Source organism: Miniopterus natalensis, chromosome 3 (genome assembly GCF_054644295.1).
Source record: "Miniopterus natalensis isolate mMinNat1 chromosome 3, mMinNat1.hap1, whole genome shotgun sequence".
NCBI lineage: Eukaryota > Metazoa > Chordata > Mammalia > Chiroptera > Miniopteridae > Miniopterus > Miniopterus natalensis.
Genome location: NC_142083.1, coordinates 83,379,029 through 83,393,151, shown reverse-complemented (window position 1 = coordinate 83,393,151; position 14,123 = coordinate 83,379,029). Strand labels below are relative to the sequence as shown.

The 14,123-nt window shown below is 50.7% G+C and overlaps 1 protein-coding gene across 4 annotated transcripts in view; it reads right to left on the bottom strand.

Annotated features, from left to right (window-relative positions):
- Positions 1 to 449: 449 nt before the first annotated feature.
- Positions 450 to 14,123, bottom strand: part of MYH11 (myosin heavy chain 11) — a 91,345-nt gene continuing 77,671 nt past the window's right edge. For 2 of the 4 annotated variants that reach the window (XM_016196244.2, XM_087815641.1), the window contains 13 exons: positions 13,417 to 13,521; positions 13,175 to 13,327; positions 12,718 to 12,966; positions 11,011 to 11,223; positions 10,464 to 10,676; positions 10,066 to 10,227; positions 9,555 to 9,683; positions 9,139 to 9,227; positions 8,561 to 8,684; positions 8,063 to 8,271; positions 7,051 to 7,159; positions 6,750 to 6,922; positions 450 to 638 (listed from right to left, as the gene is read on the bottom strand). In XM_016196244.2, coding sequence (XP_016051730.2) covers positions 506 to 638; positions 6,750 to 6,922; positions 7,051 to 7,159; positions 8,063 to 8,271; positions 8,561 to 8,684; positions 9,139 to 9,227; positions 9,555 to 9,683; positions 10,066 to 10,227; positions 10,464 to 10,676; positions 11,011 to 11,223; positions 12,718 to 12,966; positions 13,175 to 13,327; positions 13,417 to 13,521 — 2,061 coding nt within the window. In that variant the 3' untranslated portion in view covers positions 450 to 505. Of the gene's footprint in view, positions 639 to 3,516; positions 3,548 to 6,749; positions 6,923 to 7,050; positions 7,160 to 8,062; positions 8,272 to 8,560; positions 8,685 to 9,138; positions 9,228 to 9,554; positions 9,684 to 10,065; positions 10,228 to 10,463; positions 10,677 to 11,010; positions 11,224 to 12,717; positions 12,967 to 13,174; positions 13,328 to 13,416; positions 13,522 to 14,123 lie in introns of those variants that run through there. The other 2 variants (XM_087815643.1, XM_087815642.1) reach the window with 1 other exon arrangement.

Here is a 14,123-nt window from a genome sequence, read left to right as displayed (position 1 = left end):
ACAGTGTAACATTCCTGCTCTTGTCCATTCGAGCAGTGTCTCCTTTTTAAATCAGGTGGCTACGGAAGGCACTTGGTCTCGGTGAACTGTGCATCTGAGGTGTGCTAAACAGGACGGGGAAAGAATTCTCAAACACGTCCTACTCACGATGTTAGAAGGGTACACAGGGAATGGCTTGGGAGTGGGGGGGCAGTGGCACCCATTTTGGTGACTTTCTCCCCATTTTATGTAAACTAAGTTGCCGGTGATTAAGTTACCGTGGATCTACTTTTCTAAAAACTCAAAACCTCTGCACAATTCCTTGATGGGGGAGTGGGTGTGTCTGTGTCTCCTGTTGGTTTTTCTCATTTGGTACATGATTCAAAATGTAAATCGATGATGCCCCAAGCACAGGGCAGTGTTTTTTATGTTCACTGTGAGGGGTGTCTGTGATGTTTGGAATTTGAAAATGGATTTAGACAGTGCTAAGCAGAGCCCACTGGGTGTTTTGTTTTCGGCAAATTGTCTATTCACTGGCTTTGGTTCCATTGAAGTCTGCATCTCGAGCATCCACTTCCTCATCTGAACCATCCGCGTTTTCAATAACTCTGCGTCCTCCAGACCTTCTAGAGGGAACAAAAGAGGTCTCGTTTCCTCGCCTGTGGGTTTTAAGAAAACATGTTTCTTTAGTACAGAAACTAAAGGCTGTAAGAGATTTTAGAAGGGGCAAAAAACAAACTCAAACGAGACACAAATGTTGAGGTTGAAGTCTGTAAGTCTTGACTTTTTCAAGGTATGGTTACATTTGAATAGCTGGAATGGGGAGAAAGTAGTAGGTTCTTCAAAGCAGGACTATTAGCTTTAAAAAAAGTGCCTGGCCCACGGGATTCTGGTCATCTGCGGTGACCACATCCCCAGGGGTTTATTCATACCTCATGGGGTAGGTATGGAGGAGAAATGGCATGTTCTCATTCTGCGCCTTGCCTTCAGAGGGGAAAAAGGGGGAAGGATTTTAGGTTTTCAATGGGAAGAAGGTGGAAATGAATGTTAAGGGCAGTGCTGAGAGGGAAAGAGGTCATTGTATGGATGCCAGGAGGTTGCTTTCTGGTTAAAGGCAACTCGGTGCCCAGCTTTTGTGGAGCGGAATTCTTGGGCTGAGTTCCCCCAGGGTGGGGATCTCATCTGTGTTTTGCTCACCATGACAGCCACTGTTATTGGCTTATAATGGGTGCTCAATGAATACTTGTTAGAAAAATTAGTCAAAGATGTTACTCCAAGGTATATTTTAGCTCTAGCTGGTAGGATGCCCCTTTCTGTCCTTACCGTTCCCATCTCCATCCTGCCTGATGCCTTGAGTTACCACCTGCATCACCCTCAGGTGACCCTGGTCACCTAAAGTGAGGCTTTGCTAGGAGGGCAGGGCAGGCAGGAGGAGGAGAAGTCAGCTCCACCTGCATGTAACCTTCAGTTTGGAAGGAATGTTTGTGTCCTTTTCAGTGGCCACAGCCAATAGTGTGGGGCTCTGGCCACCTGGCCATGTTTGACCTGATTCAGAGGTCAGGTCTTAAATCATTTTAGGATGTCTAAGAAGAAAGACTCTTTGTAAGAAAAACGACCCATTTGACCATGCAGAGGCTGGACAGGAAAGCCACAAAGGTGAGTCCATCCCAGTTATTGATACTTGAATCAAGAACAACTTGGACAGGTAAGATTGGAGGCATAAGCAAGGCCCAGAGAATCCTGATCGCTGAGAAGGGGAATTCTGACAGGATTGGGGTCCGAGGGTGGGAGAAACGTGGCTGGGAAGAACCACCAGGTACAGCGATCAGGAATAAATACTTAAAGTTGTAGCCACTCCCAGCTAGACTCAGGCCAGCCTCGCTCATATTAGGGAAGCTTCTAGGTCCCCCACTCCCTTAGAATTAAATTTCCATCACTCTCTCTAGCAGCCTTAAAAGCCGTTTTTGTAAATTTGGGTCAGAGAACAGCGTCTCAGATTACTGAGGGAGCAGCAGCAGACCAGGCTTGCTCTCCTACTTCCGCCTTGGTTCAAACTTGATGGGATGGCCTGGGCCCAGGAATCAGTGCCTCCCTATGCTTCCCAGCTCTGGGCACTCTCTCTGCCTCCCGGAAGAGTCTGTATTTGCTAATTGATAAATGTGCTGCCTTGGTCTAAGGAGGAAACTGTGCCCTGGGTCACTGTAAGTCCCCTGCTTAGGCTCTAGTCCTGAGAGCCTGTTTGTTCTGGTTCACTTATCTTTCCTGAAGGAACTGGTTTCAAATCCTAGGCAAAGATTGACACAGGCTATATCTGTCACAAGGGACCTCTCCAAAGGTTTTCTTAAAGGGTCTGGTCTTAGAGAATTTGGATTTTATTTGTGGACTCAAAAGAACTTATTCAAGGCATTGTTGGCACAGCAAGGATCAGCACCAGGGTGTAAGCACCTGCTGCTTAACGAGGACTGGGATTCCCATTATCTGGCAGGTGCCACGCTCCAGCCAACCCTAGAATCCAGCCAATCTTATGATCCCAAAGAGCTGGCAGGAGAGCTTCTTGGAAGCTGTGTGTCTTAGAGGCTAAACTCCTGCCAAGACCTCATCCAGCTTTAAGTATTTGGGTAGTGACAGCAAAGCTGAGATTCTTGAAAAGAGAAGACAGACACAAGCCAGGGCTTGTTTGCCCTCTCAAGGAGGATGAGAGGAAAACCAGGCCCCAGTTGCCTAAATTTACATATGAAAAAGTTGTTAGAATCCCAGGGAAATTGAGACCTCTTAACTGTCTAGTGAAGGGCCCTATTCCTCAGTCCGTGAGTGCGTGCCTGTGACTTCTGGAGAAGGCTCTGCCAGGATTGCGCATAGCTCTGTGTGGTAGCCCGCGTCCACCCTGCCACTTTGAAAATGCAGTTAGGAGTCCACCCTTGCTGAAGCCCCACAAAGCCCCAACACTTGTAAGGCATCGTGGTGAGCACTTATTTTCTTTGCAGACAAGTTTGTGAATGCCCAAACGTGGGGGGACAAATGTCTGGGCTGTGGTACCGTGAACATGTGCTTTGTTAATTCTGGGTAGTGAACTAGACCAGCCAGACTGAAGCCATTCTCCAGGGATGTCCCCACATCTTGGCGTTGTCATACCTGCTCAGTGCAGTGTCTTAGCCGGAGGAGAGAGGACAGCACAGCCAAGTGTCCCTAACAGTGTAAGAGAGGCCCTCTGATGCAGGTAAGAACAATCTAAGTGACACGGCCTCTAAACTCCCGTCAACACGCAGTGACAAGGACACATTTGGTGCCATGTCATGCCAAAGCGGAAGTAGGGAAGGAGAATGGGTCAAGACACAAGGTCATCTTGTGTTAAACTTGGTTGTGATGAAAGACAGTTTTGAACTAAGATGTCCAAGCCTTCAGAATTTGCAGGAATCTCAAAGAAATTTGCAAGGGCCAAAAAAGGGGGCAGGGAGGGCGCGATGGGCAGAAAGGAAATGGAAACTGAGTGTAACACACAAGAGCCGCAGCAAAGCTGAAGGCATGATACCTGGTGAGTCACTGCGCAGTTTCCTGGGGGAGGGGGCCTCTGAAACAGAGAGAGAGAGTCCTTGGTGGTTATCATCAGGCAAATGGAGGGAGCCCATTTAAGGGCCTTTTCAATCATGGAGGCATTTGCTTCAATTAAATAATTACAGGCACTTACAAGTCAACCTGCCCAATGAAGCACCTAAAGCCAGGCTGGCACACAAAGGACAAATTCCTTTTTCAAAACTAAAAAGCAAATTTCTGTCCTTCTGAGCTGCTTTTAAGAACACAGATGGCTTCCCCCCATTATGCAGACCTGTTCAGGAAGGTAAAGGCATGTGAATAAGCTAGTTAAGAGATCCACGTGGGGACAGAGTCCCAGACTAAGAACCTACCACAAAGCCTTACTTTGTTATTACTTGGTCTTTGTTGCCTTTTATTCTTGTAGTGAGCAGGCAGAGGTAGACACCTGTGGCAGCCCATGTTGAAGGTGACTGGCAGTGTGGCACATGAGGGGGACACTGGTCAGGCTCCAGGGGGTCTGTGTTGAGATTTAGCTGGCTGATAAAACTATGAAACTTGTTTGCAGTTCCTCTGAGGAGTTGGGTAGGCTTGCCAACCTCACCCAAATCTATGTTTTGAGAAAAACCTATGTTCGATTTTAGGTTGTGTACACCTAGAAGACTCCGGGAAGGCAGAAAAGGTATGACCCCTCTTCAGCCTGCATTATGTGTATGTTCAGGTTAGGACTTTAGACAAGGGTTTGTTCCATACAGGCCTGTATGGCCTAAGGAGGGTCAGTTGTCTGGGGTAGAACCCACAGGGAATGTTCAGCATGTCCAGAGGAAAGGGAGCAGTGACAGCAAAGGGGTGAGAGAGCAGGAGTGGCTGACTACTTCCCCACCACTCTGCCCAGCCACTGAGAAGTGTCATCACTAGCGGAGGATGTTCTGGGAGTCTTTGCGGTAAGAGCAGCTCTCTTCCACTGACAGTCAACCCTGGGGGGTTTCCCCCAAACCCCTGCTGGACCTGAGAGGTTAGGCCCCGTTTCCATTCCATTAGGGACCCACAAGCCCCTCACCATGCTGGGAGTGGGGGCTCCTTCCTGAATCCCAGTACCCTGAACCAGCCCTTGTATTCCCCCTTCTGAAAGGGGTTTGGGCTTTCCCCTTGTCTCATGCAGTGGTCCTCAAAGTCTGGAGGCTACATGCCAGATGATTTCAGAGGGCTGCTGGGCATGCCATTGGATAACTGAATGCACAGTGAGAAAGGAATTCCCTTTCAAAGGTATTTCTCTTAAAATATGTCTAATTTTTGTCAGAGAAAATTTTTTTGGTGCTCATGTATTTTGTCACTCGTGTTTTAACTGGGAAGTAGGCCTTAAGGTTATAGTAAATTTCTGGCCACAATAGTTGGAACTCACTATTGTTTTGACTGTATTTAATTTCATTGTGACCTGGTGATGCTGGTTTAACAATAGAGGGATGTAAATGTATGATTAACAGTTAACTTGAAACAAAATATCAAGTCAGCAGTAGCACAGGTAGTGAGAGGCAAAGGTGGTTGAGAATGACTGAGGTTAGAGAAACATTACCTCTGACCCAGTGATGGGAGGTTTACTCTGTGCCCGGCACTGCCCCAGGCACAGGGATGAATCACCAGACAAAACCTATGTGCTCGTGGGCTTGTGGTGAGAGTGAAGATATCGAGAGTAGGTAAGTAAAATAAATAGGATGCATGGTGATAGGTGGGCAAGAGTGGAGAACTGTAGGGAGTGAGGTTGGAAATTGTAGAGAGTGTAACATGAGTAAACCTCGGAAGGAAAGGAAAGGGAGTCAGCTATACAGAGAGCATTCCAGGCAGTGTGTGAAAAGATCAAGGAGTAATTTAGGAGGCAGTGGACAAAGATCATGAAGGACCTAGTGGAACCAACCATTGTAGAGACATTGCTTTGGCTCTGAGTAAGGTGGAAGCCATTGGAGGAACATGATCCGACTCCATTTAAACCGGATTCCTCTGGCTGCTGTATTGAGACAGACTCTAAAGGGGACAGCATGGAAGCAGGGAGGCCTGAGGAAGCTGCAAAAGTTACCGAGATAGGAGGGTGGCAAAAGTGGTTGGCTTCTGAATACAGTGGTACCTCGGTTTTCAAATGTAATTCGTTCTGAAACATTTGAAAATCAAGGGATCAATAGGCAACAGCTAGGCCTCGGGATCTTGCCCTCAGCGGGAGCCGTGTGGCATGTTCGACTTCTGAGGCATGTTCGAAAACCGAAACATTTCCTTCCAGGTTTACAGTGTTCCTAAACTGAAATGTTCATCAATGGAGACATTCAAAAACCAAGGTACCACTGTATATGGTATTTTTAAGAGAGTTGACCAGCTTTTCTGATAAATTGCATGTAGGGTATGAGAGAGAAAGTAAAGAATGAACACAAGGTTTGGGTCCTGGATTAATGGCAGCCTTACTCCATTTGTTGAGCTGGGGAGCACTGGGAGAGGAGCTGGTTTGAAGGGGGGGGTGTGAAGAGGTTTAATCAAGGCTCAGGCTGGGGCATGTGGGGTGTGTGCTGCCTGTGAGGTATTGATTGGGAATGTCAAGCAGGGTCTAGAGTTCCAGGAAGAAACTAGGGAGTCACTAGCTGTAGATGGAATTCTAAAGCCACAGGGCTGGTTGAGATCACTGAGGGAGGAGTGAGCAGAGAGGGACATGGAGAGAGAACCAAGATGGTGCCTTGGGGCAGGCCCACAGCCAGAAAGGAAACCAGGTGAGGCTGGTGTCCAGGAAGCCCAGTGAAGAAAGTGCATCGAGGAGTGATGGGCTGTAGCACATGGTGCTGCTGAGTCAAGTGGCGACCAAGGACTGACCACGGGGTGGGGTCAGGGATGCTGTTCAACATCCTACAGCATACAGGCCAGTCCCTGTGATAAAAACAGAATTGTCCAGCCCCAAATGTCACAGTGCCCAGGAACCCTGAGTTAGAGAAAGGTGGTGAAGAAAAAGGCCAGAAGAGAAGGTTCAGGGGAGGGGAACCTGCCTCTCCCCTCACCAGGAGGATGAACAAGGGTTGTGAACATAGAAGGTAAGGTCCTAGAGGCAGGACCCTTGGGTGCCTGGACACTGCTGGGCATGAATGGTGAGCAGGAAGAGCCTTGGAAAGGGAGCCTTTTGTGTCAATACACTGAGTCATGGTGGGCATCTCAGGCTGAGTTGAGCACCCGGACCGTGAGAAAACACCCTTCCTGGGGCTGGGCCGCCTCACCTGAGCTTGCTCTTGAGTGCTGTCACCTCTCGGCCCATGGCCTCGTTGCTCTCAGTGGCCTCGTCCAGCTCCCGCTGCAGCTTCCTGCGGTTGGCGTTGATGCGCTGGGACTCCTCCTCTGCCTCCTCCAGCTGCCTCTTGAGTTGTTTGACCTTTGCGTTTCCTTTCTCTGCCTGTCAAGGAGAGGCCCGAGGGTCAGGGATCCCTTGGAGGTCCTGGGGGGTTGTGAGGGTCTCCTGGGAGAGGCCTGAGGATCACAGGGCTCTGTGGGGGCCAGGGGCGGCCCGATGAGGCTGTGTACCTGCTCCTTGTACTGCTCAGCCGCCTTGCGCTCGTCTTCCACCTGCAGCAGGACCTCCTTCAGCTTCTTGTCCTTCTGCTTCAGTGACTTGGCAGCCGCCTGTTTCTCTCTGCACACAAGAGGGGAGGAGATATGTAAACCAGACCGGCATCTTGCCCATTGTGGGCACCTTTCCTGAGTTCCCAATCAGGGCCTATCCCATGAATCTGTCAGATAGAATAGGATTCGTCCATAAAAAGCAGTGAGGTGCTGACACCTGCTGTAGCATGGGTGAACCTTGAGAACATTTGCCCAGTGAGAGAAGCTAGCCATAAGGCCTGGTATGATTCTATGTGTATGAAATGCCCAGATAGACAAGGAGACAGAAAGTAGGTCAGTGGTTGCTTGGCGCAGGGTGGGGGTGGGGTAAGAGGCTGATGGCTGAGGGGCACAGGGTTTCTTATTGAAGTGATGAAAATATTGTACAGTTGAATGGTGAGGGTAGACCTATCTGTGAATACACTAAAAGACATTGAGTTGTGCATGTTAAATGGGTGAATTGTGTGGTAGTGAGTTATCAGTAAAGCCACTACTAGACAAAAGAGAAAAATGGATCCAGAATCCTTACAGCCTGATGGTCACAAATGTGCTGTGGACCTACAGCTCAGCGACCCATCATTAAAATGAGAAGCCTTCCCATATTTGTGTGCTAAATGGGTTGTTGATTTGGACTTTTTGTGTATCTGTTAACATATGTCCTGCAAATGTAGTTTGGGAAAAGCCACGTGTGCTCCCAGGAGAGCGGGCTAGTGTCGCTGAGAAACCATGCTCCTTACTAAGAGCAGCTGCATTTCCAGGGCTTACTCTGGGCCAGGTACAGGCGCAGCCCTTCCCTGTGTTCTCGGTTCTCCCAGCACAGCTGCGCCACTGAGTTTATTTCGTAGCCAAAACCGATGCCTAGAGGGGCTGACCCCCCCCCCCCCCCAGCACTCACAGGCAAGCAGGCTGTCACTGGAGCCTGGTCCCACTGTACCTGGCCTCCAGCTCAACCTGCTCCTCCAGCTGTGCGATCTTGGCCTCCAGCGCCGCGATGGTGGACTTGAACTTGGACTTCACCGCCCCCTCCATCTCCTGCAGCTTGCTCCGGAGCTCCTTGTTCTGCCGCTCGAGCTGCTGTCGCGCGCTCTCGTTCTTCTGGGCTGCGCTGCGCTCCGTGGCCAGCTCGTTGTTGAGCTGCTCCGCCTGGGGAGGAGGGTGCAGTCGTGAGGTGTAGGGCAGGGAAGCCTGGCGCTGCACCGAGGTGACCAGCTTCTCCCGCAGCTCCAGCCTTCGTCAGCCTCTGCACCAGGAGCCCTCCTCCTCCTCCACCCGGCAGCTCCTTCCTGGTCACCCAGGCAGCGTCCCGGTGCCACCCAGGCTCCCTGCGCTCAGCCCCCACCCCAGGCCTGGCACGCAGGAGCCTGTGATGCATGTCATAGAGGCAGTGGGGGGCTTTTGAAATGGACCCGAGGCCAGGGAACCCGGCCCCCACCTGCTGTGTGGCCTTCCGGACACGGTCACTCATGGCCTCCATGTTGCCTTGCTCTTCTTCCAGCTCCTCCTCCAGCTGTGCAATCCGGGCCTCCAGGCGGCGCTTCTCGTCCTGAAGCGTGTTCCTAAGGGAAATATAGCCGGGTCTGAGGCCTCCAGCCATCCCCTGGCTTAGAAAACTCTCCTTGGGGAGCAGTGCCTCAGGGTTAACCTCATTTATAACTGAGGAAACTGAGGCTCAGAGAGCTTTAGAGACTTGCCAAAGTCACACAGCTGGGAAGTAGGGAGCCAGGACTCACCCCAGTTGGTGTCAGCAAAGCCAGGCCTGGAATGAGGACCACCTCTGTCCTTCCTGATGCCACCCCCCCCCCCCCCCCCGTCCCGTCCCCACCATGATGTTCATTCAGAATGAGTGAAAATGGCCACACTACCAAATAGGGTGTGAAAACCCTGAGACCCCTGTTACAAGCTCAGTTCATTCTATCGTTTTCAACATTAAAATTAGGGGCTAAGAGGCTCTCCTGTGAGTTGCCTCTCGTCATCTGAGTCTGGGATCTCCATCCCCATGCTCTTCCATACCTTCCTGACACACTGCTGGCCAGCTCCTCTGCCAGCTCCTCCTTCTCCAGGTCTGCCTGTTTGCGAGCCCTCTCAGCCGCGGCTAGATCCTGGGTGGTGGGAGGCAGGGAGGAAAAAAATCTGTTTTCTGCCAGGGAAAGGCTGACCCTCACCCAAGAATCCGCCCTGCTCCTCACCAGGCCCCCCAGCAGTCTCTCTGCCACCCTTAAGAATGGCTACACGGCCTCTGAGCTCAGGTGAAGTCCTGCAGACACATCAGAGGAGAAAATCCTGTGTTTTTCCAGGTCCCTAACTAGGGGGGTCCACATGTGGAAGGTTGGATTAAGGAAGGAAAGCTGGATGTACAACCTGGAATGCCAAGGGTTGCTACCACCATATGCCCACCCGAGGCGCTCACAGTGAGAAGAAAGCGTTACCTCCTGTAGCTGCATGAGGTCTGCTTCTAAGCTCTTGGCTTTCTTTTCATTCTCCTTGGCCGTGGCAAAGATTTCGTCTCTGGAGGCACGGGCATCTTCCAGCTCTCTCTGGAAGTCCTTCATCTGAGCCTGCATGAGCCAACAGGAAGGAAAAGCTCCTTACTTGCCCAAGTTCTGCTGCCCAAATTATCTTTCCACACCAACCCCTAGAATTTTCTGCAGTTAACCACAGAGAAGCCCCAGGTGGCTCTTTGGGGGTGCTGTTCTGGAGGGGTTCACCAGACCTAAGAAACGATGGTGTGAGCTGAGGGCCTTGGCCAAATGCCTGATAATAGTGTCCTGCCCAGGGTAGGGAAAGCCACCAAAAGCTAAATGGTGATAGGAAACACCAGCTGAACAGGCACCAGTGTCAGGGAGAGGCCTGCATCCTCCTGCTGCTGCTGACTCGACTTCCCCAGCCTGGGGGAGCTGAACCTCCGTCCACCAGTGCCCTGCACTCAGCACCACCCACCTGCAGTTTGCGCAGCTGCTTGATGGCTTCCTCCCTCCCCTTGATGGCCGAGTCGGCCTGCAGCTCTAGATCTTTCAGGTCTCCTTCCAGCTTCTTCTTGGCTGCAGCAGCCAGGGCACGTTGCTTTCGTTCGTCTTCCAGTTCCGTCTCATACTCGTGGAGCTGAGTGAGGAAGAGATGTGCACTGCTGGGCTGGGAGCCTCTCAGAGGTCCTCTCCCTGCCCAGCCAGCATTCACTGAGCTCCCAGGTGTGCACAGCCACCTGCAAGGTGGGGTTTTTCTTATCCCCAGGTTGCAGGTGAGAAAAAGAGTCTCCATGAGGCCAGGAGGTGGTGATGAAAGGAAGGAAACAGGCCACCCCAGCTCCCCGTTCCCCCTCTTCCCTCGACACGGATTACCTGCCTCTGGAGCTGCCTCCTCTTCTCTTCATTCTGCTCATCCCGGGCCTGGAGATCACGCTCAAACTGGCCTTTGAGGGCCTGCATGTTGACCTCCAGCCGCAGCTTGGCATCTTCTGTCGCCTGCAGCTCATCCTCCAGCTCTTCCAGCTGGGTCTTCATCTCCTCCATCTGGGTTTCCAGGGCCCGCTTGGACTTCTCCAGCTCATGGACCTTTTACATGAGGGTTGACTTAATGAAGATGGTTAGGCAACCATTGTGACAGGCAGCTCATTAAGGTCAGGGAGATGGCTTTTGCCGCCCACAGGGTGCAAGACCAGGAGTCAAGACCAGAGCCTGCCTCTCAGATCCCCTGACTCAGACCCCACCCCCAAGTGCTGCTCCCAGCCAGGCCCCATCTTTGCACCAGCCCAGCAGACTGTCTTCAATTCCCAGTTATCACTTAACATGAAAGAGGCAGAGAGCCAAGCCCCTCAAGGACTGATACACAGCAGAATGGGTGGGTTGGTGAAATGTAGATAAGCAAAGATGATAAAGAGCAACTTACGTTCTTGCCTACATCATCCTTGGAGCTAACCAGGTCCTCCATCTCGGCTTTGAGCATTTTGTTGGTCCTCTCGAGTTCCTCTTTGGCTTCCAAGGCCTCCTCAAGGGCCCGTGCCAGGGACAAGGCCTTGGTTTCTTTTTCCCTAGCTTCCGCCTCGGCTCTGTCCCTCTCATCCGCATATTTGGAAGAGATGTTTTTCTCCTCTGCCAACAACTACAACAACAGAAGACCCAGAGGTGACAGACTCTAGGCATAGCCCAGGTTCCGCTGTATTTCAGTTGCAAAGCCTGAGTCCTGCTGACTTCTCCCAAATGCAGGTGTAGTTTAGAAATCTCTGGAAATCCTTTATAATAAGCTTGCTTTCTGACTTCCTGGTCAGCCTTATGCAGTCAGCATCTGCTGAGTCTGTGCTTTGAAATCACAATGCTGACGATGTTGGTTAGAACATACTAACCAACTACTGCTACTGAGGTCAAAGTGACATTTAATCCTGCCAGACGCCAGTTACTTTCTTGTTTCGCGACTACAGTAGCTAGCTCTCGGAAGGGCCCTGTGGGCCCCAGCAGGGACATGGTGAGGATACTAATGGATCTGCACACATTTATCCCTCTGCTTGGAGAAGCCATTAAAAGAACACTTCATAGTGATGTTAATCTCACCTTCTGAGCATATTACATATGTAACATCCAAAATCCAGGCTTCCAGAATTCAGCAAAGACAGGTAAGTAACAGGATCCCAAACGGCACAGTCAACACAAAAACCCTACACTATGTGTGACAGGAACATAAATAAAAAGGCCCTCAGGCCCTCGATTAGACAGAACAAGCTGACAGCACAGAGAAGGGATGGTTGGTGGAAGCCCGGTACTCTCAGTCCAGCTGGGGAGGGGCAGTGAACCCCCACGCCTCCCAGTACAATTCCCCAGTTGATTTTTAGAGTAACTTCGAGTCACTTGCAAACCACAGTTACTAAATCTGACTAACATGTATTTAGGGGTTTGGGTCATACAGATATATGTATTTATCAGAACTCAGTGAGTATACACTTAAGATTTGTGCATTTCATTGTAAGTTTTATCTTAAAAGAAACAAAATTCTATTTTAAATAAACCTAGTATGAAATGCTGAGGTATTGAAAAGGTAGTATACAGATGTCTATAATTTGCTTTGGAATGCATCCAAAAAAGATGGATTCATCCTAATAAATATGTAATAAAGTGAGTATGGTAAAATATTAAAGATTGAATCCAGGTGTTTGGAATATAGGTGGTCACTGTGCAGTGTTTTCTGCTTTGCTGTGTGCTTGCAGTTCGTAATGAAATGTTAGGGAAAAATGGTATTTAAAGGGTAGAAACTTTACTTGGAATACTCAGTAGGCATTCAATAAATATTTGCTGAGTAGATTAAATAAATAAATAAACCTCATTCCTTATTGGGGCTAGAAACAAAGGCATGTGACTGGGTTTGCAGATGGCTGTGGTGGTGGCCCCTGGATATGGCACAGCTCTCAAGACTGCCACTCTCCTCACTCTGACCTAGGAGCCCTACTGTTCCACGGTCACCAAAGCAGGCCATCCATCCATCGCTCCCAGCAAAGCAGGGATGCTGCTGCTGACACACACACACACACAGCAGCCACCCTGGATGCTTTGCAGACCCGACGCCCCCTGCCAATGTCTGAACAGTGGAGGGCCCTCCAGCCCCTACCTGATCAAACTTCTTCTGCTTCTTTTCCAGGTTGGACACCAGTTGCCGCTGGTTGTCCAAATCAACAACCAGGTCGTCCAGCTCCTGCTGAAGCCTGGTCTTGGTCTTTTCCAGTTTGTCATAAGCAGCTGCCTTCTCTTCGTACTGCTGGGTGAGGCCTTCAATTTCCTTCTGGAACTTCTTCTTGCCCTCTTCCAGGGCCTCCACGGTGCTGGCAAAGTCCTGCAGCTTCTTCTTTGAATCGGAGAGCTGGAATGGGGTGAGAGGAGGACAATGAGTTTCCCATCCCTGCCCCACAGACCCTGAGAAGCAAAGACCACCTTCTCCTCACTGAAGAAATTCAACAGCAGGGGGAGCCTGGAAGCCAAGCAAAATGGCGCTAATGCTCTCCTGCAGCTCATGGAAGCCCCTGATCTGCCCTGAGGCTTTAGGCCCAAAAGCCAGGGCACAGCCGCACCTGGATGTTCAGAGTTGAGATGTGACGCTCCAGGTTCTGCTTGGCCTCTATCTCCTCATCCAGCTGGTCCTGTAGGCTGTTCCTCTCATCCTCGAGCTGGCGCAGCTTGGTGGACACGTTGAGCTTCTGCCGGGTCTCTTCTTGAAGCAGCTCCTAGAGAAAGGACACGCACAAATCCCAGGGACCCACCTCCAGGAAGGCTGTACTCCAGGTCCCTCTGGATGATGTGATGGGATACCCACCTGTGTGTCCTGGAGCTGGGACCCCAGGGACGCCACGTCCTTGGCCAATTTGATGGCCTTTCCTTCCGCCTCGTTCAGCATCCCCGTGACACTCTCTACTTCATTCTGAGGGTGGCAAGAGACTGTGGTTAGTTGGAACCTCTAGGACAGGATCCTCTTTAAGAGGAGCACTTTCTACGCACATGATACCACCACCTGTGGTGTCCATTGATTAAGAAATAGCCATGAGCTATGGGGCCTGATCATGGTGGCCCCCAAGGGAAGTGTGTTGCCTACAAGTTGGGATCCCTGGTTCTAAGAATCAGTTAGAACCCAATGCTTTATTGACTGGGTCCTGATCCCACTAAATTGATCCTGGACCTTTGCCAAGGCTGGCAAAGATGGAGCAGCAGGTCTGACAGTCCAGACACTGCGAGATGCTCTGGACTCACCCACTCCCTAGAGTTGGAGAAGATGTAGACGGCACCTTCACTTCCAAGGGGCCCTGTCCCTCACACCTACTCTGCCCTTTCACTGACCCTATGGTCAAAACCAAAGGAGCAGGCACTAAGGTAAAAAAAACCCTTTGCTGCTTCCTCTGTCTTTTCCTCCTGCCCCCGGTCTCTCCAAGCAGGTCCTTTTGGAGACTGTCAGCCTACCGTCTGTCCTCTGCACGTTTACAATGAGGACATAAGTGATCTTGACTCCACTCCTCCAGGACATTGCTT